This window comes from Pan troglodytes, chromosome 22 (assembly GCF_028858775.2).
Source record: "Pan troglodytes isolate AG18354 chromosome 22, NHGRI_mPanTro3-v2.0_pri, whole genome shotgun sequence".
Classification (NCBI taxonomy): Eukaryota; Metazoa; Chordata; class Mammalia; order Primates; family Hominidae; genus Pan; species Pan troglodytes.
The window spans coordinates 33,021,268-33,048,606 of record NC_072420.2 but is presented as its reverse complement, the minus strand read 5'-3'; the positions used below and the strand labels follow the sequence as shown (position 1 = coordinate 33,048,606).

Below are 27,339 nucleotides of genomic sequence, written 5' to 3'. Positions count from 1 at the left end.
CCTGGCGTTTCCACTAAGCAGGAAGTTTGTTTGGTGTTTGAGTCATAAAGAAAATAAATGCACTGGGCTGGGCTCGGTGGCTCACGCCTGTAATCCCAGCACTTTGGGAGGCTGAGGCGGGCGGATCACGAGGTCAGGAGATCGAGACCATCCTGGCTAACACAGTGAAACCCCATCTCTACTAAAAATATGAAAAAATTAGCCAGGCATGGTGGCGGGCACCTATAGTCCCAGCTACTCGGAAGGCTGAGGCAGGAGAATGGCGTGAACCCGGCAGGCGGAGCTTGCAGTGAGCCAAGATCGCGCCACTGCACTCCAGCCTAGGCGACAGAGCGAGACTCCATCTCAAAAAAAAAAAAAAAAGAAAAAAAAAAGAAAATAAATGCACTGCATCCCTCCCTTGTTTTGAGAAGTGCTCCCTGTGTCAGTGCACAGACAAGACTGTGATAGAGCTATGCAGTGCCGTGTCAGTGGTAGAGCCTGGATGGTGGATATAGGGTATTTGCTGCAAAATTCTCAACTTGGTGTTGTTTGAACATTTTCTTAATAAAATACTGAGAAAATGGCCGGGCGCAGTGGCTCACGCCTGTAATCCCTGCACTTTGGGAGGCCGAGGTGGGCGGCTCACCTGAGGTCAGGAATTCAAGCCCAACCTGGCCAACATGGTGAAGTCACATCTCTACTAAAAATACAAAAATTAGCCAGGCGTGGTGGTGCATGCCTTTAATCCCAGTTACTCCGGAGGCTGAGGCAGGAGAATCACTTGCACTTGGGAGGCAGAGGCTGCAGTGAGCTGAGATTGCACCACTGTACTGCAGCCTGGGCAATAGAATGAATGAGACTCCATCTCAAAAATAAATAAATAAATAAAATGCTGAGAAAAAAGAATATTGTTTCCTGTAAAATAAATTTTCCTTTTAGCAAAGCTCTTTTCCCTTTGACTCTCGCCGCCTAGATTTCGGTACCAGGACCACACATTTTTAAAGACCCTCCTCACCGCCGTACAGCTCCTGTACAGCCCAGAAAGCTCCGTGCGCACAAAGCTCATCCAGCTCCCGGTGGTCTACGTGATGCTCATGCAGCACTCGCTGTTTCTGCCGACTCTACTGACATCTGACGGAGAGGAGAGCCCGGACAGCCAAGTAAAAGGTGACCCCTCACCCCAACCCTTCCATTCCATATCCAGATTTTATCTCCTGATTTCCTTACACTGGCTGCACTGAGACTCATCTCCCTCCGGCTCTCGGAGCTAAGGAAGCATTGCCAAGACAGTGTCGGAATGTTTTATTTCTGTCAAATCCAGGGTCAAGAAATGTCTCCTCTGACTTGTGGTCAAACAGCAAATACAAACCTGTTTTCAAGGCCTTAACTGGCTTACAGAAGTTGTGTTTGAGATCTTAGTGCCGTTATCATGGGCTCATGTTAAAATCTGGGATCGAGGGGAAGTCACGCGTGGGAAAAAAGTGTGGGTGTCTAACCTGAGAGAAATTGATTAGTTGCATGAAATTTCTGCTTGGGAAGATTGAAACTTTTATCAAGGGAAAACGGTTAGAACTTGCCCATTGACAGTTCAGTGGTAAAGAACTTCAAAAGCCTAAGTTTAGGCTCCATCCCTAATTCAGTAAGGATTCACTTCAGCGCTCACAGGTCGGATGTCAGAGAAGATAATCCGAGGGTTCCTGCCCTCCTGGTGCCACGCTCTGTTTAGACAGATAAAATTCACACCCGGAAGTATTAGCAATCACCACAGGGTCAGACTGTAATAAACTGCTATTAATAAGTCGAAGACAGCCATTAGCCACATCACTGGTATGGGTAGTAGAAAAACTAAAAGGGCTCCGCCATTCAATTCAGGCAAAAGTAGACAGAGTAGAGGCTTTGGTAGCACAGTCATGGGGAGAACATGCCTGGATTGAAAATCTGTATTGGCTTAACATTTGGGAGGGGGAATGCGCAGGGACTGAATTCAGCCTTGTCAAAGGCCTAGGAAGAAAGGTGACTGTGGAGATATCTTAATTGAAAAATACGTGGGGGGCTGGGCGCGGTGGCTCATGCCTCTGATCCCAGCACTTTGGGCTGCCAAGGAGGATTGCTTGAGCTAAGGAGTTCAGCCTGGGCAACATAGCATGACCTCATCTCAAAAAAAAAAAAAGGAAATAATAATAACAAAAAAATAAGCGGGGAAGGGATTAGATGGCAGTCCAAACACCAGTATTATTCAGAGGAGGAGATTTCCAGCATTTCAGTGTTGCCTGGAAGGCTCTCTCCTCTACTGGTATTCAGTGTGTCTGCCCCACCATGCCATGTGTTTCAGGGTTGTTTTCTTGCAGAAGCGCTGGTGGACCTGATGCTGACGGTGGTGGAGATGTGCCCCTCTGTCTGTGAGAGCAGCCACTTTGCAGTGCTTCTTGGGGCCTATGGCGCCACTCTCAGCGTCCTAGGTGAGGGGGTGAGGGCTGGGTAGTGTGAGCAGGGGGAGGGAGTGAGGGCCGGGGATATGAGCAGAGATAGGGAATGAGAGCTGGAGGGATGTGAGCAGGAGGAGACAGTGAGACCAGGCGGTGCGAGCAGGGCGAAGATGTGAGGACCGGGCCATTTGAGCAGGGAGGGTATGAGGGCAGGTGGTGGGAGCAGCAGGAGGGTGTCAGGGGTTCATCTTACTAAACCGATCCTGCTTTGACTTGTAGATCAGAAGATTTTACTTCTGCTTCGAGTGTATGAGCAGAACAAGCTCAGCCTCATCAACTTCAGGTGAGTGTTGGGCTAGAGGTAGACTAGGCCTTGAGGTCACAGCCTGCTCTCCACACAGTGAGCTCCAGACTCGAGATTTTCTCTCATTCCATTTTGGTTCTCAGGGAAAGAGTGAGGCAGGCAGCACTCCCCTGACTCACACTGGCTTCTGCATAGGCTGCTCTGGGGAAGCTTGGCCTTATGCCATAAGGCATCTGGGCAGGGCCACTGCAGCTGACTGATGGGTGCCTGTCCATCTGGAATTGCCCCTGTTGTGCACTGTCAGCTGGACTGGGGTGTCTCATTTGGTTGATTTTTCTGAAAACTTTTCTGCTCATGCCTTTAGGTAGATTGACTTATGCCATAGGGATTTCAGGGGAAGTGTCAGGGGACTCAACTGTACATAAAATCTCTTTTTTTTTGTCTGTATGTGCATGCATGCTTGTGTCTGTGTGTGCGTGGGTGTATGTGGGTGGGTGTGGGTGTGCATGTCTGTCTTTCCTGGGCTCCCAGTCTTTTGGTCAGATGGGCTTTGGTCCTGCAGGGCTGAGTGTGACACCTTTCCCTGTGGGCCCTGCCTCACCTTTACAAGTGCCGCACCTAAGCAGGAGCTTGATCAAATGTGCCATTGATAGAATGCACTTTTGGATCCTCTTTGCTGCCCTAGAGTCTTCTTTTCTCCTTGCCGTTTGGGACTAGCACTGGAACATCTGCTCAGTATGTACGTGTGTGTGTGTGTGTGTGTTCAGCCAGGAGGCGGGCTGACTGGGCCAAGGAAGATTGTTCAGGAGAGCTTGCAGGGAGGAGAAAACAATTTCCACGTCAAAGTACTTTGTTTAAAGATTAGAGCTGTATCAGCCCAGAAGCTATCTCCCAACCCTCCCCACCCCACAAAAAAAAAAAAGAAAGAAAAAGGAAATGAAAACATTTTTTTCTGTCTCTTAAGAATGCCCAGGGCTTGCATAGAAGCTCTTTTCCTTTCTCCTGCGGCAGCCTCGCTCTTTTGACGTCGGAGCTGGTGCTATGTCAGTTATGTCCTTTCTGGAGTAGAATAGCCCTTCTTATGTGAGGAAGAGGGGAGAGCAAGTCGGAGGCGGGTTTTATCACAGTGCAGCATTGTTCCAGCTACCCAGTTCTGCAGAACGACCTCTAACACAGAGAGCAGAGAACGCCAAGCGAGGCTGCCCAGGGAGTCACAGGACAGGGCTGGCTGTGAAGGGAGTCTAGTTTCAGCTCCCGGGGAAGAGCGAATCAAGGATGTGCCGCTCACTGGCACTGTGGCTCTAAGGGGCACAGAGCATTTCCGCAAACAAAATAAACATCTCGTCCTTAGATGAGGGAGCAGGCCTGAGCTCGGGGAGCTGAGCTGGGGATCCTGGACGCTGCGTGGCGGCTCTCCCGCTGGTCCGTGATGGGCAGTCTGCCGGGTGTGCCTGGAGCATGGGCTCTCTGCCTGCCAGAAACTGGGGTGAACAGCGAGCATCCCTGAAAGGATGATTCTTTCCTTTTCTGACGTTAGTGACTGTTGTCGACTTGCACAGAAGTGAACCTGTATTTAGAAGAATTTTGTTTAGAAGTATTTAGCTCTATAGATAATGTTCCTTGATTGCCTGGAGGCGCTGGGCTTGGTGCTCTCAGGAAAACCTACGGGAATGAGATACAGTCTTCCCGTCTGCTGAGGGTAACAGACTGTGAGAAATTTAGACATTTTTAAAGTGGCAGCTGACTCAACGCCCCATGATATAAACCAGCTCTTACAGGAGCACCAAGAGCCAGGCCCTGTGTGCTCAAGACCGATTCGTGCCAGGGTTGGCATTTGGCGAGTCAGAGGGATTTAATTGAGGTGAGGTGGGCAGAGGGGCCTGGGGCAGCAGGAGGAGGAAACAGCATGCAGGAGTGGAAACTCAGGACATTTGGGGAAAGGGTGAGTAGCCCGGCTTATCGGGGTCATTGGATGTGTGCAGGGAAACAGGCAATGGGAAGGCCACATGGATTGGCAGTGGAGGGTGAAAGTACCAGATGGAAGCATTTCCATTCCATCTGGGAGACAGCAGGGAAGCATTCCTCGTCACAGCTGGGCTCCGCTGGGCTCTGGGGAGCGGCCTGGCAGCAGCGGGGCAGCAGCAGGGCAGTGGATGGGGGAGGGAGGAGGAGAGTTGGGGGAAGTGCTAGGCTGGAGTCATTTTCTAGGAGGAAGGAAGGCAAGGTGGCCTCTGACAGCTGCGGTGGCGGTTGAGGTATAAAGGTTGTCCATAGCACACACATGGTGGGCTTAGCCGAAAGGCTTGTGTAGGCAGACCTGGTTCACTCGTGGCCGCATGTGAGCAGTGAGAGATCAGGATTCTGCCGCTATGGTCTAGCATGGACTCAGGAGCCAGACTTCCTGAGTTTGAATCCCAGCCCTGCAACATACCATCTGAGCAGGTGAGCAGCTGAGCAACTTGCTTAATCCTCTCCGCACCTCTTTCCCCCATTTGCACAAGGGGGATAATAATAGTACCCACCTGATGGAGCTGTTGTGCAGATTGAGTGAATTGATCTACATGAAGGGCTTAGAATAGGGCCAGCTGAGTAGACACCGGCTTCTGTCATCATCACCGACACTGTCACCCACCCTCAGCCTCACCATCACCACCACCCACTTCGTAAGCTGTGATGGGATTGAGTGATGTAACACGTCGCATGCTCAGAACAGCACCTGGTGTGAACTGGCAGCCTAACAACTGCTACCTGTTGTTGTTATCATGATTAATTCTGTTCCCGGGGGGCTCTGTGACCAGTCTCTTTTCCCTTTTCTGGCTCTAGGGTGCTGCTGTGGGGCCCAGCAGCCGTGGAGCATCACAAGACATGCCGGAGCCTGGGCAGGTCACTGTGGCAGCAGCCGAGTGTCGGGGACATCCTTCGCCTGCTGGACCGGGACCAGATGATGCAGACCATCCTGCACTTCCCCCAGAACCGGAGGCTGCTGCCCCCCGAGGTTGGGCTGCTGCTGTTCTGTCCTACCCACCCCTTCACCCCAGCCTCAGGGGCTCCATCTGCACCCTCAGCTTCGTTTTTCTTGTTATTTACCTTTTTATTAAGTAAGAATCTTATCATATATAAAGGTACAGAGACCAGACCCTCATAAGCCCACCGCCCAGCTGCAACAATGATCTGCACTGGCCACGCTTGTTCTGTTTATACCACTGTTCCCCTGCCCCCAAGGAGATTATGTTGCAGCACATCCCAAGGATCCTATCATTTCATGTACAAGCACTGCTTTTTACACAAGCACTTTGCTTTATGCCCTTAAATATTCAAAATAATTTGAGCTCTGGCAGTAGAGGGTAAACAGTTATGCCATACAGGTTGAGAATCTCTAATCTGAAAATCCCAAATCTGAAATGTTCCAAAATTTGAAGCTTTTTGAGCACTAACATGAGATAGAGACGCCTTTGCTTTCCTGAGGTTCAGTGTACAGAGACTTTGTTTCATGCACAAAATTATCTTAAATTCCTTTATAAAGTTACCTGCAGGCTATGTATATTACGTGCATATGAAACATAAATGATTTGTGTGTTTAAACTTGGCTCCCATCCCCAAGATATCTCATTATGTATGCAAATATTCCAAAATCTGAAACAATTCTGATCCCAGGTGTTTCAGATAAGGGATGCTCAACCTGTATTACCTTTGTGAGGTTGAATCACACATTTTTGTTGATTTTGGCTCTTTCAGGACACACAGGAGCTGATATTCAAAGACAAAAGCAGGGTGGATCTTGATGGCCTCTATGACCCCTGCTTTCTCCTTCAGCTCTTCAGTGAGCTGACCAGGCCAGGTAACTGCAGTCTTCTCTTGGGTCAGGGCTTGCTATGCATGGCTTCTCAGAGGTCAGGTTGATTATGGTAATTATTGCCATAATTACCACATGAGGACCTGAATCTTGGAAATAATTCTTAAAGGATCTTCAGCCATCCTCTCATCTGTTCATTCCAGTGATTTTCAGCAAAGTCACAGTTAGTATTTTGAACATACAGTGATTTTAAAAAAAAATTGTAATTTTAAAATCTGGGAATGTCCAGTTGTCTTTGATGTTTTCCTAATTCCTAATGATGAACATTTTCTGCATTTTTATTAGTTACTGGTCAAATACCAACAGAAATGAGAGATTTTAGTCCTGAAAATGGGTCAGCTTGCTGAGGTTGCCTTTTTCTTGGCTTAAGTACATTTTGGAAATCATGTTTTGTGTCTAGTAGCCTCAGAGTGGGAGTCCTTGTGGGTGAATGGGTTGTGGGGAGAGAAAGCAACACTTCCATGTAATGCACATTGAGAAACACTGAGATTGATCTTCCCAGGCTGGTCAGGTCTCTTGGTTGGGGGCATTCTGACAGTGTGCGGGGATAGCTCATTGTGGCTTGAATTTGCATTTTTCTAATGGGTAATGATGTTGAACATCCTGTGGTTTATTTGCTATCTGCACATCCTCTTTGGTGAAATGTCTGTTCATGTCTTTTGCCCATTTTCTAATGGGATTTTTTGTTTTTTGTTTTTTTAACTATTGAGTTTGGGGATTTTTTTTTTTTTTTTTTTTTTTTTGTCTTTCTTTTTTTAACTATTGAGTTTTGAGTGTTCTTTATATATTCCAGATACTAGTCCTTGGAAGGATTTGTGGTTTGCAAATATCTAACAATCCGTAGCTTATCTTTTAATCCTTTTAACAGGCTCTTTCACAGAGCAAAAGCTTTTAATTTTGATGAAGTCCATTTGGTCAGTTTTTCCTTTTACGGATCATGCTCTTGGCATCTAAGAACTCTGTCTACCCCTAGATCCTGAGGAATTTTTCTTATGTTTCTATCTAAAAGTTTCTAGTTTTACTCTTTAAATTTAAGCCCGTGATCTGTTTTGAGCTCATTTTTCTGTGAGGTGTGAGGTCTGGGTCTGGATTCATACTGCTTCACCTGTTGTTGTCAGTTGTTACAGCCTCTGTGTGTTGAAAAGTCCATCTGTCCCGCTTGTGACTGTTGGTTGAGATGGGGGTCCCAGCTGCTCACTGGGCCTCTGCAGGTCTTTCCTGGTGGGGACAGGTAGAAGTGGAGGCTGCCCAGTCACTGCTGGGCATGCTGAAAGTCCTTACTCTCTGCTAGGCTTCCTCTGACACCCCAGTGGGGGCAGGAGGAGTGTACTGTCACTGCCCAGGAGAGGAACATCCTGCCTCCCTACTTGGCCTTCTCTCATGCCACCCCAACAGGGGATTTGGGGCTCCTCCTTCCAGCCTGGCAGGGGTGGGAGTCTAGGCTCCACCTTTGCTGGTGTGGCTGGGAGTGGGGCACAGTGAAGTGTTTGGCTGAAGTATCGCCGCTATTGGCTCACAGTTTTCTGTCTTGCTAGGCAGCCCTTTTTCCATTCTTTTTTGTTAGAGAGAACAGGCTTTTGTTCCGGCCTTTGTGTGTGTGAGAGCCTGTCGATGTTTCCAGGTTGCTGACTTGAGTTCTAAGTCTAGGACAAACGAGGCAAGAAGACAACCCAGGAACGCACTACCTTGTTCTTTGGGTCTCAAGGTCTCTGACTGGTCTGCTTTCTTTCTACCTTCCAGAATCATCTTATATTTGTTCTACATATGATGCTCAGTATTTTTAGTTCTACTTGATAGGAAGAATAGGAAAAAGCATGTCTACTCCATCTTGCCAGAATTGGGAAGTCTAAGTTCATTAATTTTTAACATTAGGTAATACATTCACAGTTTGAAATTCAGCAGGTGCTGAAGGGTATACAGGGAAAATGCACTTCCTGCCCTACCTCTGGCCACAGTTTCCTCATTCTAGAGGGAGAACTGTTGCAGTTCCTCATGTTTTCCTAGGTCCAGCTTGAGATTCCAGTGGGGTGTGCTGCAGGTGTGGCGGCACACATTTTGCTACTGTGCTGGTTCGCGTGATCCCTGAATGGACTCCCAGACTTCACAACTGGGGAGATTTAGGTGCACTGGGGAGACAGTGTTCCACTATTCATCCTGTTTTCCTCCTTTTTAAACTTGAAATTTTATTTTCTCAACAAATGCTCCTACTTCTGAATAGACTTGCCAATCCTCTATCAGTGCCCTTTGTATCCCTTTTAAAAAGATCAAAGAGGCTAGGATTTCATAGAGATCTTCCCATCAATAGGCCTTTGTGTTGGCTCTAGCTCCTCATGGTGAGCACTGTGCTCTGTTGCTGAAGCTGGATTTTGTTTGCAAGAGAGCAGGGGGCATTTCATACAAATGTCAGATTACGGTAATAGCAAATGGATATCTTAATTGCCCTGATGGTGATTTTAAGCAGCAGGCTAACTGCAGCAGATCTCCTAGTCTGTGGCCAGGAAGCTCTTCTGATTTCCCCTGTGCCTCAGTGGTGCTGCTAAATCTGTTACTCATCAAACATGGAAATAAAGTTTCCATACTCTAAAAAAATGCAAGACTACTGGACATTTTAACTTTAGTGAATTATAACAAATAGAGCTTTCAGGAGAAAAAGGCTTGGAAAAAGTTTAATAGCAAAATCAGGATGTTAATTTTCATGAAATCTTGAGTCCTGTGCTTTTTTTTTTTTTTCCTTGGTCTGGGAGGACTTTTTTGAAGAGCTGTCATTAGTAAATGGTCTTTCAAATTAGGAAAATGTACCAGGTACCAGTTTCCTTACGTTAAATTTCCAAATACATCTATTTAAGTTTTATTGGTTTAATACAGGTAGAAAAATTTGCAGAGCTTGCCTATCCCAATTTGAAAAGGAATTGCAATAGTCAAAAATTTACACGAAAAATTCATATCAAAGTAGAACATTTCAAAAGGCATACAGGTGGAGAGGGAAATGGATATACCCCCCCCCCCAAAAAAAAACACTCCCCAGAAAGTTCATTTCTTAGATGTTGCTCTGAGCATCTTGTCATCCCGAACGAAAGATGGAGGCCTGGTTTTTAAACAGATTTCATTGACTGCTGAAAGGAAGCACACTCATTCATTGGAAGAGGCAAATTCCTGGCACTAAAATAGTTGAAGTGTGACACATAGAAAAGTCAGTAGTGGTGACACCACCAGCGAGATCAGGGCATAGAACAGTAAGCAGCTCCTCAAGCCCCTTCCTCCCTAGAAGGGGCCAGCATCCTGTATTTGAACTTCATGTAAATGGCGATACACATGATGTAATCTTTGCTGCCAAGCTGCATCTATCCCATGTTACATTTGTGAGATTCAGCTACGCAGAGTGTAGCAGAAGTTCTCAACTGTATGTTTTTACTTCCTGCGGTGGCATCTGGGTCCAGGTATTGCTAAACTAACTGCAATCCTAAATTGAGCATCCAATTAATTTTTATATGTGGCTGCCAGTCTTGAGAGTAATTACAGTCCCACTGCTCTGTTTTCAGCCCTTTGCTGGAAATGGGAACCTATTTTCTTAACCTTATTCCTTCCCTTCTTTGAGTCCTTGGCCAAGAAACAGGGCCAGCCAAGGCTGTTAGCAATGGCAGTGACAAATGCTTTTTCCACAGCAAACTCTTGTCCTCAACAGAACTGGGCTGAAATCTACAGCTCATAATTCACACATGCCACAAGGCAGCCAGAACAGGAAGCCCCATTTGCAATTCTCTGAGCCTCATCACTAGATGACCAGAGCACGCAGGCTCCTCTGACTCTTCTCACTGTGATGAGTCTAGCCCATTGGGGTGCCTCTGGGGGATATTATGTAAAAAGAGGTGTAAGGAAGATTTCTGATGCTCCAACAGCAGTTGCACTGCTACTGAAGCCTACTAATACTGGGGCACATTTTTTTTAAGAGTCGGGGTCTCACTCTGTCACCTAGGTTGGAGTGCAGTGGCATGATCATGGCTTACTGTATACCCAAACTCCTGTTCAAGCCGTCCTCCTGCCTCAGCCTCCTGAGTAGCTAGGACTGCAAATGTGCACCACCATGCCTAGCTAATTTTTTTTTTTTTTTTTTTTTTTTTTTTTGGTAGAGACTGTATCTCTCTATGTTGCCAGGGGAACTCCTGGCCCCAGGTAATCCTCCCACCTCAGCCTCCCAGTTGCTGGGGGATTACAGCACCTTGCTAGGCTGGGTGAGCCATTACACCCAGTTTTGGGGCAGTTTTAATTTTAATCCTTGATAACTGTCCTGGTTAAGCCATTTTGATCTGAAGGTCTGTTAAGGCCACGTTGCTATTCATGAGGTTCTTGAAACAAAGAGAATGGCATTTATAACTATTTTTAAATAGCCTATTATGTTTTCAGCATTCTGAGGGCGGCTCTTTTCCATAAGTGTTACAAAGCCAAGATTTTCATAGAGTAGCAGAGATGAGCACAAAACAGGAAACTGACTTTTCCTCATGGACACGTGGAAAATCCATTTGTCTTAGAATGTCAGTGATTACTAAAAATATCCCAGCCAGCTGAGTATTAGCCGCTTTTAGTGAGTATAAACTAAATGTTTAGACTTTTCTCTTTCCCAAATGTATTCCATTTACCTATATTTGTTATGTACTTCTGTAGGTGTCTCTTAAACACATTTCTTCCATCTTTTGTAAAACAATATAATTGTATCTAGTTTGGTGCTTTTAAAGCTTTTGGATTTCTTTTCCCCTCTTATCAAAAACAGTCACTTGTGAGAAATAAAAAAATTAGGCTGGGCACGGTGACTCATTCCTGTAATCCCAGCACTTTGGGAGGCCAAGGCGAGCTGATCACTTGAGACCAGGAGTTTGAAACCAGCCTGGCCAACATGGTGAAACCCCGTCTCTACTAAAAATAAGAAAATTAGCTGGGCATGGTGGCACATGCCTGTAGTCCTAGCTACTCAGGAGGCTGAGGCACAAGAATCGCTTGCACCCGTAAGGCGGAGGTTACAGTGAGCCAAGATTGTGCCACTGCACTCCAGCCTGGGCAACAAAGGAGACTCTGGCTTTAAAAAAGTAGAGATAAGAGAATTAGAAAATTTTGTTCCTAAACTGCTATGCCCAAGAGTCATCTGACTATGCTCTTTTCATCCTTTCACTTTTAGTCTATGTCTTGATATTGAAAATGGGTTTCTTGAAGGCAGCATGTACCTAGGTTCTGCTTTTTATCTAATCTGACCATCTCTGCCTTTTATTTTGGAGTGTATACATCATTTATATTTAATGTGATTATTGATCTGACTCTATTTTATCTCTTGTTGACTTTTACCTGCAACTTTTGTATGTGTATGAGTGCATGCATGCGTATTTTTACTGGTTGCTTTAGGGTTTATAGTACACATCTTCAATCTATTATAGTTTATCTTCAAGTGAGATGATACCACTTCATGTATAGTATAAGGACCTTATAACAGTATAGATCCATTTCCTCCCTTCTGGCTTTTCTGCTATTCTTGTCATGCATTACACTTCAGTACGCTATAAACCCTACAATATAGTGTTGTTTTTGCTTCAAATTGTCATTATTTTTAAAAGAAGTATAAATATTTGATATTTGCCATATTGTTACCATTCCTTTGTGTAGATCTAGATTTCTATCTGGTATCATTTTTCTTCTTCCTAAAATACTTCCTTTAAGAATTCTTATTGTTCAAGTCTACTGGTGACCAATTGTTTTAGCTTTTTTGTGTCTGAAAAAAGTCTTAACTTTTGAAAGATTTTGATGGGGTATAAAATTCAAGGTTGACAGTTTTTTTTCTTACAGTACTTTAAAGAAGTTGCTCCTCTGGTTTCTGAATTGAGTTATTTCTGACAAGAAATCTGCCATTCTTATCTTCATTCTTCTGTATGTCATGTGGCTGCTCTTAAGATTTTTTTTAAATCACTGGTGTCAAACAATTTGATCACAATGTGCTTTGGTGTGATTTTCTTTTATATATAAATATATATGCTTTATTTGTGATGATGCTTGCATGATATTCTTAATGTTTTATGTTATTGAGTTTCTTGGCTGTCTAGGTTTATAGTTTTTTTTGGTCAGATTTAGAAAAGTTTTGGCCATTATTTCTTCGGATTTTTTTCAGGGACCCCCTATTACACATACCCACAGGACACTGATGTTCTGTTCATATTTTTCCTCTCTGTGTTTCAGCTTGGATAGTTTCTATTGCTGTCTTAAGTTCGCTAATCCTTTTTGGTCTAGTGTCTAATCACTGATAATCCCATCTCTATTGGTCCATTCTTGCACTGGTATAAAGAACCCGAGACTGGATAATTGATCAAGAAAAGAGGTTTAATTGACTCATGGTTTCATAGTCTGTATAGGAAGCATGGCTGGGGAGGCCTCAGGAAACTTTCAATTATGGTAGAAGGCAAAGGGAAAGCAGGCACATCTTACATGCCAGAGCAGGAGGAAGTGGGGCAGTGCCACACGCTTCTAAACAACCAGCTCTTGTGAGAACTCACTAGCGTGAGAACAGCAAGGGGAAATCTGCCCCGAGATCCAATCACCTCCCACCAGAGTCCCCACCTCCAACATGGGGGTTTACAATTCGACATGAGATTTGGGTAGGGCCACAAATCCAAACCATTTCACCATCCAATGCATTTTTCAGCTCAGATATTTTAGTTTTCATCTCTAGAAGCTTGGTTTTGGGTTTTTGTATCTTCTGTGTCCCTGCTTAACATGCTTTATCTTTCTTTAACTTCTAAAAATGTCATCAATGGACTATCTCTTATTGATGGTATATTCCATGATTACTCATTTGGAGTAGTCATTTCAGTTGGCTTGTGTTTGGTTCCCAATTAGGCCACTGGTCACTCCATCTCGAGAACATCATTGTGGATAATTATCATGATCAGTTTAATCATTAATCATTAATTCCTATTCTAAGGTTCTTCTTGACAGTATTTATCTTGTAGAATAGCCTGGGTTTTTATTAAGGAGTGGGAAGGTGTCCTCAGTTTTGCTAGTGAAGAGCCCTCTAGGTTGTGGTAAGGCGCATCCCCTCATGTGTCTGACCTTCTCCCTCTCTCTGTGAGTCTTCTCCTCTCCTCTAGTGATTGTCAGCTTCTCTAGGCCTCACAAATGGCAAATGGATACCAGCCAACAGGCTCTCTGGACCGTAGCTTTTGCTTAAGCTTGATGAGCCACTTTTCTGTGAGACTTGTGTTGTTTATTTGAAGGAAGAGCTAGGGTTGCAGAGTGGGTGTGAGTGAGTCCTTTGTCGGGCTGGTTGGCATCAGCTGCCTTTTCCTGCTTTCACTGCTGTGTGTGCTTTCCTCGGCGATGCTTATAGACAGGCGCCCGCGGTGGAGGGCTGAGCAAGGTGGAAGCTGGGGACTGATTTTCTCTGCTGATTCCCAGTTGTGTTCCCCAGGCCTCTGGCAAGCTGGGGTCTCCGCAGTGGGTCTCAGTGTCACCTCCAATATCCTGACTCATTGGGTGTTTAAGAGAAGTAATGAAATTATCCTGGTTGGGATGTATGAGCATTTTAGAAACTGAAGGTATGGTCATTATTGCCACATAAAGGAAGAGTTTTTTTTTTGTCTAACTTCAGCAGAAGTTAGGAGGAGTTGGAGAGAGACTTGCATTCCTTGTGCTTGGCACATGTAGCTATTGGTAAGACGCAAGAGGAAATTTAATTCTCCAGGTTAACAAGAATAATAAAATCATATTGTGTGTGTTTCATGCTGTATTTCATTTCCTGTAGAGTTTGTGGTGGATTGTCGAAAATTTTTGGATTCAAATGCACTGGGCCTAACTGTCACAGCCCTCAGCAGCTATGACCCCCAGATGAGAGCCATAGCCTACCATGTCCTGGCAGCCTACTACTCGCACTTGGAGGGCGCACGGTTCCAAGAGCAGTCCCAGGTAAGTAGGAAGAGCGTACATCCTACTGTGGGGGTGGGCCTGGCGGACTTCAGAGAGCTGGCTGTCCACCCGGTTTGGTAGAAGGATTTACTAGGGAACACGGAGGTGGCATGTTGCCGGGAGATCTCTGCTGAAGAGCAAAAGTCTGTTCCCTTAGGAGGTGATCCCGGAGGTCGCCTTTGATCCACAACCCCCCGTGGAGGTTGAGAAAGGTTTCTCCTTACAGGCTTTCTTGTGTTGTGTGTAGACAAAATGATATGACTTCTACTGAGTATTTCTTTGGTCTAAACTCAGTGGTTAAGGTGGCTGTTATCCATGACACACTGAACCTTAGAAACCTGTACCCCATGGTGCTGGAGGAATAAGAGCAGATTAGATTTTCAGGGCATGGTGCCAGACTTCTCTCTGCTGTTGTGCACATGACTGACTCCTAAAATAAAAACGAAAAGCGTTCCGGAAATGCTGGCAAGTAGTGTGTCTGCTCCTGTGAGCTTCGTCTTCAGTGGCCCCTAGGATATGAGAAGCAGGCACACCCTGCCGAGCCCTGGTTCGGCTGCCCCAGAGAGGACTGACCATAGCTCTGAACACGCTCATCTTACATTTTCCTTTTCTGTTCTGTTTTCAAGCTACTTTACCTGTTGGATGTAGTCCGGAATGGGATTCGAACTCAGGACATGAGACTCACTTTTACCTTGGCTCTCTTCATTGCCAAAGCAGCCCTGCAGATTTTGAAACCAGGTACCACTGACATAATTAGGTTGAGGGGAAATTGAAAAGCTGAGGCTGAGCAAGTCTACTTCTAGGGATTAGTCCCACAGGTATAGTGGGTCACACGTCTGTGTTCAAGGCCACTCTGTGCTCATGATCGTGGAAGATGAGGAGCCACCGAAGTCCCCATCATCTCTGGACAGTAAATAGGTGATGGCTATGAGGAAGCTCGTCATGGACCCCTGGGGGGTGAAATCCAGAAAAAAGTAGATGGCAAAGCAAAGTGCAGAACAGTATTTATAATGGAGGGAAAGAGTATATATTCATATTAGCTTGTAGTTATAGGAAACTGTGGTGAGAGCAAATAAAACTGAAGTTAAAATGTGGGCCAATCACATCATAGGGATTGGAACCCAGGGGCTGAAAGCGTGGACACAGCCAGATGGTCCTGGACTTCCCCATGCCCGTTTCCTCCTCTAAGATGGGGTGATGATCGGACCCACTGCCTCTAGCATTGCTGTGAGGGTGATGAGGATCACACACTTTTTTTGTTTTTTGGAGACATGGTCTGGCACTGTCACCCAGGCTGGAGTGCAGTGGCATGATCTCGGCTCACTGCAACCTCGATCTCCCAGGCTCAGGTAATCTCTCACCTCAGCCTCCCGAGTAGCTGGGACTACAGCGAATGCCACCACGCCTGGCTAATTTTTTTTGGAGACAGAGTTTCATTATGTTGCCCAGGCTGGTCTCAAACTCCTGGGCTCAAGCGATCCTCCTGCTTCAGCCTCCCAAAGTGCTGGGATTACAGGTGTGAGCCACCACGCCTGGCCTAGATCACGCACACTAACACACATGTAAGTGCCTGGCACAGTAAAAACTCATCAGTGATAGCTGCCATCACCATCACCGCCATTATTAATCATTGATTCATGCTTAGGCTCACGGGTCCTTAGCTACAAAGCTTTTGGTATGTGAGTACTGCACATGTGTAATCCACGCTGTTAGAACAAGGCTCCTTTTTGTTACAGGAATGGGGGTACCACTGCTAAGATAGTGTGACTAGAAGTTAGCTCATTCTAAGACTTTTTTTGGTTATTGAGAGAAAAATCATAGAAAGTTGGTACCATCAGGGACCACAGGGTGCTGTTTCCACCTGTATCCCCCATACTCACTAACTGAGGCTCCCAAGGGTAGATAGCTTGTCAAGGCCCCACAGTTAGTTCACAGTCAAGTTGCTATTAGAATTCAGATCTCATTTTCATCCACTCCCATTTCATTTTATTCCATGGATTTACTTGCCTTGGAGATTTGGAAGGGGAAGAAAATAATTGGCAGAGACCATGATGGTTTTGGTCCTGGGTGTGGCTGTGTCCCACACCGGTGCTCATGTCGGGGTGGAGCATGTGCAGGGCAGCATGGTCATGGGGTAGACTCATTGGTGATCCAAGGATAGGAGGTGGCAGGAGCTAGGGTGTCCATTGCCTCTGCGTTGCTGCATTCCAGAGGCACTCAGTAGTGTCTGAGCCTCCCCCGCTGTGACGGTTCCTTTCAGTGAGAAGCTAGAGGCAGGTGCAGCGGGTGGGTGTGGTGTCAGCCCTGATCTGTGGGATGTGTGACCAAGTCCCACCCTTCCCACCTGCTGGTTTGAAGCCTGTGCTGTAGGACAGTAGCTGGGGAGGCGGAGGGTGCGAGGTCCCTGAAGGACTCAACATCCAGCAGTGGTTTCTGAGCTAGGAGAGCAAGCCTGTGTGCGGTATGGAGCTGACGTGTCGAATTCTGTTCTCATTCTCAAGAGCCAGTCCTCTGGGTCAGGACACAAAAGTTCCTGGGAGGGGATTTATATCTGATACCCAGAATGCCTGCCTCTTAGTGCTGCCAGACCAGGGGGCGTCCTGCTGGGGCCTGCCGTGACTGACTGTCTGCCTGTGTTCTCAGAGGAGCACATGTACCTGAAGGTCAGCAACTTCCTGCTGTCGCATGAGTACTTGAACATGGACAAAGTGCCAGGCTTCTACCAGTTCTTCTACAGCTCCGACTTTGAGGTATGCTTCCAGAGTCCTCACTGCTTTCTGCAGGCCCCTGAATTGATTATGCAGCCACCATTGTCATTCTGACATTTTCCCCATGGATACTGTGTGCTGCACGGCCAACACGATTGTGCAGTCAGTGGCCACGCAGGCCTGCACTTCGGAATGTCTCCGTGCTGTTGGCTCACTTCTACATGGCGCCTCAAACCTTAAAAACTCTGCTTCAGAGTCCTGAGTTTTACGACATTCTCATATTTTCTTGGTGAATCACTGGGTTAAATATTAAATTCTGTTTTTAGATATTCATATTAAATATTCTTTTATAGAATACCTATCTGACTTCAGTATTTAAACTTGACTCGATCCTCTATTTCTGACCTGAAGAAATGGAATCAAAGATGAGATCAGGGATTTTTCATAATCAGACGTGGAGGTCAGGGCTGCTGTGTTACAACTTTTGCCACCGCTTAAAATAGTGGTGTTTGAACAGTTGTCGGATGAAAGGACTTTCACTTATTAACAACAGTTTTTTGTGTGCCTGGGTTATAGCAAAAAACAGAGCAGAAGTGGGTGTTTGGCCTTCTGCGGCAGGGGATCCGTGACAAGCAGTGCTACGAACTGTGTGCCCGGCGTGGCATCTTCCACATCATCCTGTCCTTCTTCCACAGCCCGCTGTGTGACGAGGCGGCACAGGTACATGGGTTCCGCAAGCTTATTGGAGAGCGAGAGGTCTGTGCCCCTTCTTAAGATTTTATTTGGAAGTCAAGTCCGTATGAATTCAGTTCCTAGCCTGGACATGACCGACCTAAACCTGGCCCTCAGTTAGGGGAAGTGAGACGTTGAGAGCGCCTGTCCCGTTCCCTGGAAGTGAGACGTTGAGAGCGCCTGTCCCGTTCCCTGCATGCAGAGCAGGTGCATTCACTTGAGGCTGCAGTGTTGTGACCCCCAGTGTCATTGGTCCTCTAAATACTCTTCACTGCAACCCTCCTACTGTGTATACGGCCCTTGGCATATACGAAGGCCATCAGTGGGGGGTACTGATCAGTAATCATGAGCCTTCAGAGTGGTCACAAGTCTAGAAACCCCCTGTCAGTGACTGAGGTACTCTGAGACACTTTTGAATCACCAGGATTCTACCTACTACAGAAGTTGGGGGTCATCAGAACTCATTTAGAAAGCAAGGGTCAGGTTGAAACAGACAGCCTCACCTAGCCAGTCAGGAACCAAGAGCTGGTGTGTGTACCTTCTAAATATTACAGGTAGGTGGTAGAAGGAAATAGGAAAAGCTTTTAGTATTTTGATTAATTTCTAGCATAGTCAGCTTTTGTTTCTCATATGTAAAATGTGGGTAAATAGGAGTAAGTCAAGATTAAGAAGCCCATTTGAATAAACTGAATTTGAGTATAGTAACTTTTTGTTTTTTATGGCATGTGAGAATTCTGAAGCACCCCATGAACAAGTCAGGGGACCATCCCATTTTTATGTCCTCCCTTCCAGGTGGTAAACACAGGGCCGCATGGCTCGTGGCTGGCGGCCAGCAGCTGGCCTGGAGGCGGGCCCTCACGCACTCCCTGTGCCGGTGGCTGCGCATCTGGGCCATTTGGCTTCTGTGGTGCATCTTTGCTTGTGGGTGGGTTCCAGATGATGGATTAATGGAAGTGTGGATCCCCGGGCCCAGAGATTGCTGTGGAAGTCTGTGTCCTCTGGCCGTCACTTGTAGGGGAGGGCACGTTCGTACATGGCCACCGCTCTGACGGACTTAGCAAAGCAGGCTTCATTTGCAGCCACGACCTGTAATGGCACCATACCATTACATTTTTAAAACGGTTTCTTTAATCAAGTAAATTGGGTTTTCTCACTGAAGAGTAACTTCTTGTTTGGGGTTTTCAGAATTGGATTCTGGAAATTCTACAGAATGCTGCCCAGGTTGCCAGATCTGCCTATGAAATCATACGAGACTATAGCCTTTTAACATGGATTTTACACATCCTTGAAAGCAAGTAAGTACCTTTTGCATGCGAGGTGTGCGTCAGGTGGGAAGGAAAGGAACAGAAACGATGACGTCTGCTGCCAGCTCTGTTGTTGGTTGGAAATGTCCAGTAAAATCCATGCTCTCTGAAATGCAGTGTCCTCCAATGCTACCATATGCCTGGCAGTCCCGTTCCTGGCAGTGCCAAAGTGCCTTTCCTCCATTCACAGCCTTTCCTTGAGTGTCTCTTGTCTGCCATGGGACAGCAGACACCAGCTGCTGTTCACATCTGGCAGAGTCTCTGCCAGCCTGTCTGGCTCTATTCTGCACAGGTCAGACTCCTCCCCGGTGTCCCAGCAGCCTTCTGTGCTCTGAAGTAATGTCCTGTTCTCTAAGGCTTTAGCAGCTGCAGCCCTCTTGCAGAAAGGCCGGTCTGACGGGTGACAGGGCTCTGCTGTCAGTGCAGGGTCTCTGTCCTCAGCGATGAGCCCGCAGTAGAGGAGCAGCACCAAGGGTCTGAATTTGATGATTTATTGTGATTCCTGATTCTCCTGCTGTTTGAGACTATCTGAAAAGATGAAGACCCTGTCACAGCAGACAGCACTTGGCGGGAGGGCTCTGTCTTACAAAGAACTAACTACTATAATAAGCCTGGGAGAATGCAGGCTCTTTTGTGCATTTTTTAAAAAGTATTTCCTGAAATTTCTCTAAAAGAAACTAATATATCCAAGTACATCTGCAAACAACAAAAAAAGTGGGTGGGGGGAAGAAATTAATATCCAAAATTAGAATGTGTATTTGGACATCAACTTCAAGACTGTTTCAGATTTATAAAAGGCATAATTAGCTAATGTTCCTGGCTAATAGTGTCTTGTTTTAGAAATTGAGTTGTTGTCATGAACAGGACAGTTTTTATTAGTGTGCCCCAGCGGCTCCTGAATTTTTGGAGGGACTTAGGGCAGTCTTCTGTTAGGACGGTGCACCTTGTCCTGTGTGGAAGCTGCGTTTGTATAGCAAGCACCCTGTTTTTACTTGGAGACTATGCTTATCTAGGGGGATGAGCAGACAGGATTATGGAGGGGGATAGTCTGATCCTGCTGAAAGGTCAGGATGTGGTGGATTGAAGGCTGTTGTGCTTGGTTTTAGGTTTCTGGAGACTCCACTGCTGTCTAATGTGATCTCCTTGCTACACACACTGTGGGTGACCAACCTGGGGGACAAGGCAGTGGAGTGGGACAGCCAGCGCCCTTGCCAGCCTAGCTCCCAGGAGCCTGCCAAGCGGCTTGCCCTGCACCTGGTCAATGAGTTCCTTTATGTTCTTATCGTGCTCATGAAGCACCTGAGGTGAGTCCTGCCCCCACCAGGGGGGCCCTTCTGGCCTCTTGGATGCTGTGTTGGTCTGCCACCTGTGGACACCATGTCTCAGTCATGACTCTGTACCAGGGGGACGCTGGGCCGTGACCTGCTGTGGATTGGGGCAGAGCATCAGTGTCAGGTGTAGGTAGTGTCAGAACATCTATTTTATTAGCTCTTTCTTTCCCCTTCAGCTTTATAAAGCTTCTTGTCAAGACCCCGAGAACTTAACATACTTGTTAACATTAACACCTAATATGCATCGTACGAGGTCATTTTTAGCTGGCGAGCCATCTACCTCGATACTGTGATTCAAACACTTGAATCAAGTGATGTTTCATAGAAAGAAAATATTTTCTGTGACTCTAACATAAGAGAGGGTGTTCCCAAACTTGCCTCTGCCTTCATTAGCCTGTGAAGACTCATTGTCCACGAATTCTCTGGAATGTTTCAGTATATTCCTCCGATCCCTTGGAGTCATGCTTTTGGTTTCCTCAGAAGAGCTAAATTTCCCTCCAATTCTACCATGTTACAGAAAATACACTGTGTACACTCATTATTTCTGATTTGGGAGCCAAGTTATGCTAACCGGAACCAGAAGGTTGGTAGCAAGAGGATTGTAATCTCAGAAGGAAAAATGTCTTGATAAAAAGAACAAGGCCTTTTGTTTTGTATTGTTCAAAACTAAATTGTTAAGTCCGTGCTGGATAGTCAACCTTTCCTATGTAGGGATCGTCGGAAGACATGCTGGTGTCTAAGAACCAGTTGCTATTTAAAATGCTGGTTTTATGTTTACAATTGTGTGGAACTGATGTTACAGGCTTTAACTGTCTTGGAATTCAGGGAGATCTTTTTCCTCCTGGTGGTCATCAGGTTTTGGCCGTGGGTGGTGACACTGTCCCAGGGCCTCCCTGGGTTTTTCTCACTTTACTGGTGGTCTGTGAGGCAAGGGAAGCTGGCAGGCCTGGAGTGGAGCCCTCGCAGGCTCTTGGCACCCTGGCTGTCAAGCTGTGTGTTTGGCTACCCTGTTTAGCCAGGGTTTCAGGAGGTTTCTGTGCCTGTGGGGTGCAGGTCAGACTCCAGGTCCCCTTTGTGCCTTCCTGGAGTGGCTCACTTTTTTCTTTTCTGCGTCCTGGGGGCCCATGCTAGATGTCTGCTGTGCAGGAAAACCTGGTTCCTGGAGGGACTGTGTGCACCTCTGGGTGTGTGATGTCAGGCTGCCACGGTGCTGACTGCCAGGCTGGGGCAGCAGCCTTTGCTCAGTCTGTAACATTGACTCCCAAACAGGCCCACCTTGGCCCCCGTCCAGCTGACCAACTTCTTCGGGACACTTGACTCCGTGCTGAGGTACCGGGCCACTGTCATACAGGCCTTCAGGGACATGAACAGATTCACCGTAAATGAGACAGTGCTTTCCACCAAGGACGTCCTTGTCCTCTTGCACAAGTGGAGCCTCATTGAAAGAGACCTCAAGCTCCAGGAAGACCTGAGAGCAGCCATTGAGAAGGCCCAAGCCCGGGAGCTCATGAGTGAGTGTCAGAACCCAGGACTGGCCCAGAGTAGCCAACATGTCTCTCTCACCCTGTCTGTCCCTCCCTCTCTCTCTGTCTCTCAGCCACATTTCCAAAGCTAATGAGGCTCAGAGATGGGACACATCCATCTTGGAGCCCTGGATGGGGAGCTGGGCAGCCTTTGAGTTTCAGCCCAGCTGCTTACTAGCTTCCTGTCTTTGGAGAAGTCACTTCACCTACCTTAGTATCATGGTGCTCACCTGTAAAGAGGCTGGGGGTAGCTATGAGCTACTTGCCCCAACCTCCTCCTGTAGTGCAGGGTTAAGGAAAAGACTGGAACCCGGCCTCCTGGACTGAAGCTCTGATGCTGTCCTGATTCCCTGTGTTTAAAGAGGACAGTAATGGCTTCTACCTCATGGTGTGAGGATTAATGAGTTGGTTATAATAACAGTGATGACAGGCGTAGTGAAACATCGAGCACTCACCAGGCTCCTGACGTGGGAGCAGGGCCAGGTGCTCAGGACATGCAAGCCGCCCCTCGTGTCCCCCATTGACACCTCCCCACATCTGGATCTGTGTGGGCAGGAGGGACCCCAGTCTCACTACCTTCTCTTTGTGCATTTAACAGAAATGCTCAAGGATAAGAACAAGCCTGTCATGCCAGCCCGAGCCAAAGGCCCACGGGGCCGAAAGAGGAGGCCTGGGGAGGCAGAGGAGATGGCTGATGCTGAGCTGATGGCATCTACCTTGGAGACATGCAAGGGCCTCCTGAGGTCCATCTTGACTTACTGGGGACCAGTGATCCCTGGTCCTGACCCCACTCAGGAGCCTGTGGACTCAGCCAGCCCCGAGAGCGATGCGCCAGGCCCCGTGTATGCTGCTGCTTCCCTGGCAGTCAGTTGGGTGCTGCGGTCAGTGGCCGAGCACCCGCTCAGCAGGGCAGAGGCTGCAGGACTCATTGGCTGGCTTAAGAGCCATATTTTGCCACACCCTGTGGTCGTGGCTGACCTCCTTAAGGATGGTGCCGTGAGGAGCAGCATATTCAAGCTGTATAGCCGGCTCTGTGGGGCTGAGGGGCTGGCAGGGCCTGCGCAGGAGGTGGCCTGCCTGTTCAATACGGTCATGCTGCAGCTGGTGGCCGCCCAGGGCCGGGCAGGGAGCCCCTTCCACCCGGCCATGGAAGCCCTCTCCTTGTCTTCTCTGAGTGAGAAGGATGAAGCCACACGAGGTAAGGCTGGTTCTTTTGTTGGAGGCTGAAGAAATAGATGCAGAAGTGGGCCTGGGGGCAGGAGTGATTTCTGTGTTTAGAACACTTAGGTTTCTGCCGACTTCCTCAGCTGGGTATTGTGCTTGTTTAGGTGGCCCCTTACGGTTCTGGGGTTGCAGAGAGCTTGCCACTGGACAGTGAATGTGAAGGGAAGGAAGTCTTTGCCTTTGCTTGCAGGGGAAACCTTTGGTGCTGGTTATGTTGACGGTGCAGAGAGGGCACCTCAGAACCTTGGCATCCCTCCACCCTGCAGGGCAATGGGTTTCTGACCATTAGGCACATGATGAGTTCTGTTTCACATGTGGCCAGCTGTGTGTGCGCGTGCGTGCATATGCATGCATGTGTGCGCATGTGCATGTGCATGAGTGTGTGCACGCATGTGTGTGCACATATAGCTTCACATGCGTATAAATGCGCACATGAACAGTTTATGTACTTGGCAGTCACTAGGAGCCTAGCAGTGTGAATGAGTGAGTAGCACAAGCTCCAGGGGGCCGTTAGAGCTCCAGGGAGGTGGGTGTGGTAACCCAGAGGTCTGTCCTTTCACGGAGGAATGTGGGGGCCCAGGGGAGGGAGGGGCTGGCAGCCTAGCGGGTAGGCTCACCTGGTAGCAGGGTGACCTCGCCCTCTGGTCTGGCCGCAGTTGGGGAATTGAGCCTTTTTGCCTGCAAAGCTTTCTCCTCCTCACCCATGCCACTGAGGAAATGGTAGGAAATGATTCTGGGAAGTTCTTCTCAAACTTCAGTGTCATTCTTGGCAGGGATGGTCAGAACCAGGAAGAGACTTGTCTTGTAACAGCTTTTTGAGGGGATCCACACATATTCATCAGAAGAACGATAAATTTTTGCCAGGCACAGTGGCTCACACCTATAATCCTAGCATTTTGGGAGGCTGAGGTGGGGAGATTGCTTGAGACCAGCCTGGGCAACATAGTGAAACCCTGTCTCTACAAAAATTAGCTGGGCGTGGTGGCACATGCCTGTAGTCCCAGCTACTCTGGAGGCTGAGGTGGGAGGATCACCTGAACCCAGGCAGTCGAGGCTGCAGTGAGCTGAGATCACACTGCTGCACTCCAGTCTGGGTGACAGAGTGAGACCCTGTCTTTTTTTTTTTTTTTTTAAGAAAAGAAACTTTTTAATAATAAAAAAGATTAACACAAAAGTTAAGCAAAGGCAGAGTGAGTTGTTGTATCGGTCTGCTCACCTTGGGTTGCCCAGGCCTGTGGCACGGTTCATTTGGGCACTTGGCAAAGCCGTTGCATTGTGGGCAGGATGACCTGTTTTCGAGCTGAGCAGGTGTGCATCCTAACGGCCTATCCCCTGTTCTTGTTCAGCCTCTGCAGCATTCCTGGTGTCTCTCTACATAAAGGACATCTGGCTGGGGGCCCAGCGGCCGGACACCCTCTTAACCCACGTCCGGATGGTGTGTGAGGCCGCAGATGATGCCCCGAGCAGTGAAGAGGAGGCCATCGTGGTGCTCTGCAAGGACACCGCCAGCGCAGCCTCAGATGCTTGACTCCTGCCGGCCAGCACCTTGCGCCCTGATGACCAGAGCCTCAAGCACAGCACCAGCTTCTAGAAGTTTGGTGAGTCAAGGGTTTCCAGAGAAGGCATGGGAAACAACAGGTTCAGTACATTGGCTCAGTTCTTTGACAAGAAAAGTTGAGAGGACTTTATTGAACTGCCCAGTGAATGATAAACTCGGGCCTGTAGGTGCCCAGCATCAGAGTTGCAAGGAATGTGGGGACTTCTAGGCCATGAGGCCCATCCAGTGCCTCGTCAGGCCAGCCCCTTCCTCTCTAGGGGCTTGGAGCTCATCACAGGAAATAGCTCAAGTTTGAGGCAGCACTTCTGAATGCAGAAGAGATTCATCTGTGTTAAAGCTGAAATGTCAAAAGGTATCAGATTTTTTTTATGAAAACGAAGAGAGATGTTTAAAGTTTATTTTTCAGCAGGTGAGGTGGCTCACGCCTATAATCCCAGCACTTTGGGAGGCCAAGGCAGGTGGATCACCTGAGGTCAGGAGTTCGAGACCAGCCTTCCCAACATGGTGAAACCCCATCTCTACTAAAAATACAAAAATTAGCCAGGCATGGTGGCGCACACCTGTAATTCCAGCTACTCGGGAGGCTAAGGCAGGGGAATCGCTTGAACCTGGGAGGTGGAGGCTACAGTGAGCTGAGATCGTGCCATTGCGCTTCAGCCTAGGTGACAGAGCAAGACTCCATCTCAAAAAAATAAAAAAATAAAGTTTGTTTTTCTATAAAAAGTCATAACAAAGTATTAGTATGACTTTTTGAATAAGTTAATTTCTGCCAGTGTTTAATTATTTTATTAAATAAAAGGATGTTACACTGAATCCTTAAAGTATAAAAGTGATTTGACCTCTGCTTTGAGAAGACAGCCTGTAATTTTTAAAGCTATACTTCAAAGAGGGGATTTTGAATTTTATAAATGCTTGTTAATAAATGTCTATTTTTGTAAGGTTTTTGTGTTTTCCCTTCATTGTTGTTAAGAGGCTATTTTTGCTCCACATAGGCCTGCATTTATTTTAAAGGTCAGAATTTTACTCTTAATGGTCATATATTAGTTGGGGTTGTAGCTGACAAAAGTCATGAAATTTTGTGATTTTCACAGTTAAAATTTCCATCTGTTCCTTTAAAACTCTCCTGCATGCCTGGGGCTCTTGGGATCTGCTCTGTGGCCTAGGATGTGGCTGTTTTATCTGTCATATAATGTACATCGTGCTGACAATGCCTTGGTTTTGTCTGAAACATTTACACTTCTATTTTCCACCAGTGTTCTTTAGAATTGTTTCTGTTTTAGGTGACTTAAAGTTTTAACTAAAGCATGAGTAACGTTTGTTGGCATACAGTCCCTTCACCACAAATAATTGTCTTGCACGGTCTACAAAGCAAGGATCAGTTACCTCACTTGTCCCCTTCCCTACCCAAATAAACCTTACAACGCTATTCTTTGAGACTATCCTGAACTTGAAATCCCACGTTTAGATCCAAGCTGGACTCAGGCAAGCACTGCTCCAACAAAGCGTTCTCTTCCTGGTTCCCCTTAATCTTTATCCACCTCTCCAAGGCCTATCTATGGGGATTCCTTTGGTTATAGGCACCTCTGCTCGTTTATGCAGAGGGCATTGGCCAGAAGGACAATGGTCTGGGGAATATCCCTGAACCCCATGCCTCTGGGGGCACAGGGAGGCGCAGCGAGCAGGTGGGATGGATTTCCACGGCTTCATCCCTGGCTCCAGGCCTAAGCTGCCTCCCAGGTTCTTAGGGCCCAGCAAGTCAAATACATAGTACGTCAGGTGGCGACAAGTGCTCCAAAGCCGAGTTCCAGCTCAGTCAAGTGAGGACACATTTTCAGCACCTCACCTTCTTTTCTGCAACTCTGGAGCTCATCAGTCTTGCTTTTCTTTGTTCTGCCTTTTAAATCCACTGCCCTGACCTTGTTCGTGTATTTTCCAGTCACTTAGTGTGGAGGAAAGGAATCTCATCCCATGGAGAATAGATCGAACATGGTCTTCACCTGACTTAAAATATAAAATGCTAAATTAGAAATATCTTAAGTGGGGCGGGGGGCACAGTTATTTTAAAAATAAAACCTATCAACTCCCTCCTTGCCTGAAAGCTGTAGGGGACATATGGGTCTTCTGAGATTTGCTGTGTGATGCTGTCTCCTCTCCAGGGACAAGGCTGCTGGGCACTAGAGGACTAGATCTTTCAAGGGTCCCAGATCCACTGTCACATAAAGTCACATCCAGAAGGAGACCTTTCCTGCCAGCTTCCAGGGCTCTTTGTGTTCTGTGACAGCATTTGGGCATAGATCCTGCTTACCCGGCCTGGCTGCTGACAGGCGTTGGCTGCCTGCCCTCCAGGGGAGACACTTCTTTGGGCTCTGTCTTTGAAAGGCTGTGGGGAGGTTGAAGGTGCAACTCAGGTCCCCAGACTGCAGTGAGCTGACCTGGCAGGGCAGATGCCATCACATCTG

At 47.2% G+C, this 27,339-nt stretch overlaps 1 protein-coding gene across 6 annotated transcripts in view; it reads left to right on the top strand.

Moving 5' to 3' along the window:
• The window catches only part of URB1 (URB1 ribosome biogenesis homolog), a 110,737-nt gene that overhangs the window by 53,110 nt on the left and 30,288 nt on the right, over positions 1–27,339 (top strand). For 2 of the 6 annotated variants that reach the window (XR_010154419.1, XR_001712457.4), the window contains exons 26-39: positions 956–1,149; positions 2,331–2,441; positions 2,688–2,751; positions 5,536–5,707; positions 6,448–6,550; positions 14,340–14,500; positions 15,127–15,238; positions 17,144–17,250; positions 17,785–17,928; positions 19,126–19,235; positions 20,351–20,548; positions 21,845–22,086; positions 22,697–23,296; positions 24,669–24,920. Coding sequence is in view for 4 of the 6 variants with exons in the window: in XM_531425.9 (XP_531425.6) it covers positions 956–1,149; positions 2,331–2,441; positions 2,688–2,751; positions 5,536–5,707; positions 6,448–6,550; positions 14,340–14,500; positions 15,127–15,238; positions 17,144–17,250; positions 17,785–17,928; positions 19,126–19,235; positions 20,351–20,548; positions 21,845–22,086; positions 22,697–23,296; positions 24,669–24,850 (2,500 nt within the window). In the remaining 2 variants the exon portion in view is untranslated. The other 4 variants (XM_531425.9, XM_063803494.1, XM_016938461.4 and 1 more) reach the window with 3 other exon arrangements.